The sequence below is a fragment of the Heteronotia binoei genome, chromosome 19 (assembly GCF_032191835.1).
Source record: "Heteronotia binoei isolate CCM8104 ecotype False Entrance Well chromosome 19, APGP_CSIRO_Hbin_v1, whole genome shotgun sequence".
In the NCBI taxonomy this organism is placed as follows: Eukaryota; Metazoa; Chordata; class Lepidosauria; order Squamata; family Gekkonidae; genus Heteronotia; species Heteronotia binoei.
In genome coordinates, this window is record NC_083241.1 from 2,519,147 (window position 1) to 2,525,146 (window position 6,000).

The window sequence follows — 6,000 nt, forward strand, 5'->3', positions numbered from 1 at the left end:
TTAGTTTGCTCTGGGGCCATCCTTCCTGAGCTAAGACAAAAAAGCGTGAGCAGGAGGGCTAAAAACTGTGAGTTGGCGCATACTAACTCAGCTTAGAGGGAACACTGAATCTTTTCATAGATTGGGATTCTGTGACAAATTAATGAAACGACAGAGGGGGGTGGAACCCTTCCCCCCCATCATTCATCCTCGCTCAACCTGTCACGTTAGATTTGGACTTGAGCAAAACAACATGTAATATCTTGCTACAGATACCATTGAGATATCCAAACTAATCATAGAGTTACAGCAGTGTTCCTGGTCATGCTCATCCCCCATGTTCCAAGGAGCAGCCAGAAATGAATAAGCCACCCCGTCATTCTTCTTATCCAAGCGACTGCGCTGGACGTCCCCCCCCCCCCCCACACACACACACATTCTAAGTCTGGGGTGGCCAAACTTGCTCAACGTAAGAGCCACATAGAATAAATGTCAGATGTCTGAGAGCTGCAAGATGTGAACATGAGATATCTGAGAGAGGGAGGGATGGAAGGAAGGAAGGGTGGTAGGAAAACAGATTGGAGGAGGGAGGAGGGAGAGACAGGTGGAAAGAAAGCAGCTTTAACTTTAAATGCATTCTCCATGCCGCCAATTGGCTTGGAGAAGTGATTTAAAGAGACAAATGCCAGGGGGGTGGGACTTCAGGAGCCACACAATTTGTGTGAAAGAGCCACATGTGGCTCCCGAGCCACAGTTTGGCCACCCCAGTTCTAAGTCTTCCTGTCTTGTCTTTCTCAGCTCAAATTCAAGTCCCTGCGATTCGTGATCAACGCGGCATTGCAGAGGGGCTTCCGCAGCGCCTTCGTCTTCCGAGAGGAGGAGCCCAGCCGGCAGGTGAGGCGCTAGAACAGGCTTGCCATTCAGGCTTTCTTCACCTCCCCATGGCCCTAAGAAGACACAGCTGATCTGGGCAAGTCCTCTGGTTGCCAGCAACCTGGGGAAAAGTCCTGTCCCTTCATAGAGCTTTAATGCGTGGATCTGGGCTGGTGAAATTTTTCAGGGCACAGAGCTAAAGAACATAATATGTAAATAATATCCTTTTAAGGCTCTATTAAGAGCCCCGTGGCGCAGAGTGGTAAAGCTGCAGTACTGCAGTCCAAGCTCTGCTCACAACCTGAGTTTGATCCTGACGGAAGCTGGGTTCAGGTAGCCAGCTCAAGGTTGACCTTCCAACCTTCTGAGGCCAGTAAAATGAGGCCCCAGCTTACTGAGGTGATGTGAAGATGACTGGGGAAGGCAATGGCAAACCACCCTGTCAAAAGTCTGCCAAGAAAACATCGTGATGCGACATCACCCCAGAGTTGGAAACAACTGGTGCTTGAAAAGGGGATTACCTTTTCTAAGGCTCTATTAAAAAGCCAAGACTGAGAGCCAGTTTGGTGTAGTGGTGAAGTGTGCGGACTCTTATCTGGGAGAACCAGGTTTGATTCCCCACTCCTCCACTTGCAGCTGCTGGAATGGCCTTGGGTCAGCCATAACTCTCATATGAGTTGTCCTTGAAAGGGCAGTTTCTGGGAGAGCTCTCTCAGCCCCACCCACCTCACAGGGTGTTTGTTCTGGGGGGAGAAGATATGGGAGATTGTAAGCCGCTCTGATTCAGAGAAAAGGGCAGAGTATAAATCTGCAGTCTTCTTCTTGCCACTTCTTCTTGCCATCAACTGACCAGCTGGCTGCACCCTCCTTCTGCCTTCGGGCGAAAGAACCCAGGCCCTGGCACCCTCTGATGCAGCCCTCCGATGGCAGGAAACAGGCTGGCAGGGCCCCAGAAGGAAGCGGTTTGGCGCATGGCTCAGCTGGCTGGCTGGGAGGTCAGCAGTGCCTGGGGGAAACCTCTTGGAGACAAGGCAGCTGCTGCTGATGTGTTATCTTGGGGTGGTGGAAGGGGGACACTTTATTCCATTCCTCCCCGCAGGTGCACAAGCTGAAAACAAAGCAAAGAGCCTCTCTTCCCTCAGACTTTCCACCATCGGAGAAATCCTTCCTTCAAGCTAAAGGGAGACTCCTTTGCAGGGGTGGAATTCTAGCAGGAGCTCCTTTGCATATTAGGCCACACCTCCCTGATGTAGCCAATCCTCCAGGAGATTACAAGGCTCTTTTTTGTAAGCTCTTGGAGCATTGGCTGCATCAGGTGGGTGTGGTCTAATATGCAAAGGAGGTCCAGCTAGAATTCCACCCCTGCTCCTTTGTATATTAGGCCACACACCCCTGATGTAGCCAATCCTCCAAGAGCTTACAGTAGGCCCTATAATAAGAGCCCTGTAAGCTCTTGGAGGATTGGCTACAGAAGAGGGGTGTGGCCTAATATGCAAAGGAGATCCTGCTACCAAAAAAAAAAGCCCCACTTCTGTGTTTGAAAATGTCACTCTCTGCCAAAGGAAGTCTTTTCTCTGTTTCGTGGAAGGGAGTCATGGGGCCCAGCATAGTGGAAAGAAGCCATGGGCTCCGGCCCAATTATGAGCAAATATCCTGGTTTAGGATGGCTCCAGCTGGCTCCTTGGTTGTAGGGATGGCAGGATTAGAATGGAGAATTTTAGCACAAGGGTTGCTGGAATCTGCAGAGACAATTCCATTCCATCCCTCCCATTGGTGACTTGGCTTCCATCTCCAGAACTCAGCTGATGGGCCCAGGGGAGAAGCTGAAAGGTGCACAGGCAGAAAGCACATGAGGCAGCCCCTGTGGCGAAGCCAAGCCGTTCTGGATCTGACCCAGGCCTCCCGGGTGGGTGGGAGACCTCCTCTGCGCCATGCAGAATTCCCGGCTCTGCTGAACATGCATCGGTTGCGCAGCCGGGCTTTTTCAACTGCTCACCAAACGTATCTGGGAACCTGGCCACTCAGTCAGCCCCTTGAGAACGGAGCATCATTTCTGGGGTGTGCTTTCTGTTCAATTGTTGTTCAAAACAACTGGCTGGCTGTCCTCTTTAAGGCTGAGCAAAACTCCTGGGACTCGGGTGTTTCACAAGACCTGTATGGGAAGCATGCAGATGGGTCTTGAAATCCAGCCGAACACGTGTGGCTTCAATGTGCCAGAAAAGTCCTGCCTTTTCTACATACCTCCCTGGTATCCTTCCCTTCTGAGATTTCTGTGGCTGCCTCCTCCCCTTCCTCGTCTTCTCTGAACTGTACACTTTTCCAGCCCCCCATCTCAGTGTCCTTGTGGCTGCCCAGCCCTTCTCTGGCATCAATCGTTGGTTACCAAAATGGGCAAAGACTGACAGAGGCCTCAATGCCATCCTTGCCCTGAGCGTGTCTCAGGCCACAGAGCTGGTGAGAACCAGCCTGGTGCATGTTTCAGTCACTTGCAGTTTCTCAAGAAATAATCCGCCACACCCAACAAGCAAAAATATAGCTAACTGCTGGGTAAGTTTTTGTTCCCAGCATCTTACGACCACATTATTACTGAAAGGGATATAATAAATCCCCTATATAAATCAAGAACTGATAGAGAAGCGGTGGCCAAACTTGCTTAACGTAAGAGCCACGTAGAATAAATGTGTTTGAGGGCTGCAAGGAAATAGATGGGGGAGGTGGAAAGAGAACAACTTTAACTTTAAATGAATTCTCCAAGCTGCTGGCTGGTGGGCTCGGAGAAGCAATTTAAAGAGACAAATGCCTTTTCCAAGCTGACCGTCGAGGTGGTGGGGACTTTGAGAGCCACACAGTATGTGTGAAAAAACCTGAGCTGCAGTTTCGTCACCCCTGTGATAGAGACAGTGGTGGTTTGGGGCAGAAATGGAAGAAATTGCTGAATTCATATATGCAAATCCTGCGAAGAGAAAAGTTGTGCCTTTTAGGCCTCAGTAATGAACCCAACTTTTCTAGGAAGTCAGCCAACGCTATCACAAAGAGTGGAGCGCTGGCGCCCTCTCATGGCAGACTCCAAGAACTGTCAGGAGAGAATGACTCATACACAACTTCATAGAATCATAGAGTTAGTTGGAAGGGACCTCCAGGGTCATCTAGTCCAGCACCCTGCACAATGCAGGAAACTCACAAACAACTCCCCCTAAATTCACAGGATCTTCATTGCTGTCAGAAGGCCATCTAGCCTCTGTTTAAAAACCTCCAAGGAAGGAGAGCCCACCACCTCTCAAGGAAGCCTGTTCCACTGAGGAACCGCTCTAACGGTCAGGAAGTTCTTCCTAATGTTGAGCTGGAAACTCTTCTGATTTAATTTCAACCCATTGGTTCTGGTCCTACCTTCTGGGGCCACAGCAAACAATTCCACACCAGCCTCTATGACAGCCCTTCAAGTCCTTGGTGATCCTATCACCTCTCAGCCGCCTCCTCTCCAGGCTAAACATGCCCAGCTCCTTCAACCCTTCTTCATAGGACTTGGTCTCCAGACCCCTCACCATCTTCATTGCCTTCCTCTGGACCCGTTCCAGCTTGCCTATATCCTTCATAAGATCATTTCAGAGCGTCGCCCTGTTGGCGTGCTGTGCAACAACTAGATTCGAGTCCAGTAGCGACAACATTTTCCAGGTATAAGCTTTGGAGACTCAGTGACTCTCACAGGCTTATCCACAGAAAATCTCTTTGGTCTCTAAGACCCTACAGGACTTAAATATGGATCCTAACCAAACATCCTGCTAGAACTCCCCAAAACATCTCCTCAGCTTGGAAAAGAAGCTTTCCCTTGAAAGAGCTGGGTGCTGACCCCCCCTGCATTATTTTTCTTACAGATAACGTTTGAAATCTCCAAGCTAGAGGAGTCCCACATCCCCATCTGGATCATCATTGGGAGCACGCTCGGCGGTCTCTTGCTGCTGGCCCTCCTCGTGTTGGCGCTGTGGAAGGTAACCGTGCCCCCTTTGCTGTCGGGTTGGCAGAAGAGAGCAAGCTAAGGCCCAGCAGTGGTGTTAGTGCTCTGACAGCTCAGATCACACCGGCTGACACTGGTGGAGGTCTGGGAGGTGGAGCCCAGGGGTGGTCCCGCTTACTTAAGGTAAGAGCAGCATAGAAGAAACATCAGATGTTTGAGAGTAGCAAGACAGGAAGGGAGGGAGGGGGAAGGGAGGAGCTGATTTCTACTAGCTGATCAGCTGTAAAAGTGGGAGATCTCCAGGCCTCACCTGGAGGCTGGCAACCCTGGTTGGAAATAATGAAGGATAGGGGCACCTTCTTTTGGGGCTCATAGAATTGGTCCCCCACGTCCAGTCCTTTTGAAACTTGGAGGGTGTTTTGAGGAGAGGCCATGGATGCTATGCTGCAAATTCTGTGCCTCTACCTAATAAAACAGGCCCCCCACCAGAGCTCTAGATACCCACAGATCAACTCTCCAATATTCCCTATGGGAATATTGGAGCGCCCAGCAGACTTTCTGATGACCCCGAAGTGGTGGGGAGGACCTCCAAACCAGGGTTTCTCCTGCCCCCACCTGGGGATTGGCAGCCCTACTTTGAGCTCTGTTAATGTGGGTCTCCTCCCCTCATCCCTGTTCTGTCTTCACAGCTCGGCTTTTTCAAGAGTGCCAGTCGCAAGAGAGACCCCGCACAAGACCAGGACTCCAAAGACTTGGACTGAGGCCTCCAGTTCCCCAGGGGAGGGGAAAAGATCTGTCACTCCTCACAGCCAAGACGGGATTGGAGTAAAGGCCTCTATCAGCGTAGCTTGTGCTCCAAAGCAATCCAACTGTCCCCAAGGGGCCCTTGGCCACAGATAGGGGCCCTTGGCCACAGCCAGCTAAAGTTACCTTCAAACTGGTTTTAACTGCTTCCTTCTGTCTCAGACATTGGCAGGGAGGGTCAGTGTCGGGAAGATCCTCCATTTTTTCCCCCAATTGTAGCAACAAAAAAACAATGCTGACTTCACCAGGCAGACCTGCCTAATGCCACAGGAGTTCTGGGTGATGCCAACCTTCTGGCAACAGTCCGCTATCTTTCTATGACCCAATTGCCCCTCGTGTTTGAGGACACGCGCTTTCCGCTTGCATCCTCACCGGGGAAAACCTGGCATCCA

General features: G+C 50.8%; 1 protein-coding gene across 1 annotated transcript in view; it reads left to right on the forward strand.

Annotated features, from left to right (window-relative positions):
• ITGA11 (integrin subunit alpha 11) overlaps positions 1–5,615 on the forward strand; it is a 154,611-nt gene extending 148,996 nt beyond the window's left edge. The window contains exons 29-31 of the mRNA XM_060260361.1: positions 778–873; positions 4,725–4,838; positions 5,494–5,615. Coding sequence (XP_060116344.1) covers positions 778–873; positions 4,725–4,838; positions 5,494–5,565 — 282 coding nt within the window. The 3' untranslated portion in view covers positions 5,566–5,615. The remainder of the gene's footprint in view (positions 1–777; positions 874–4,724; positions 4,839–5,493) is intronic.
• The last annotated feature ends 385 nt before the right edge of the window (positions 5,616–6,000 follow it).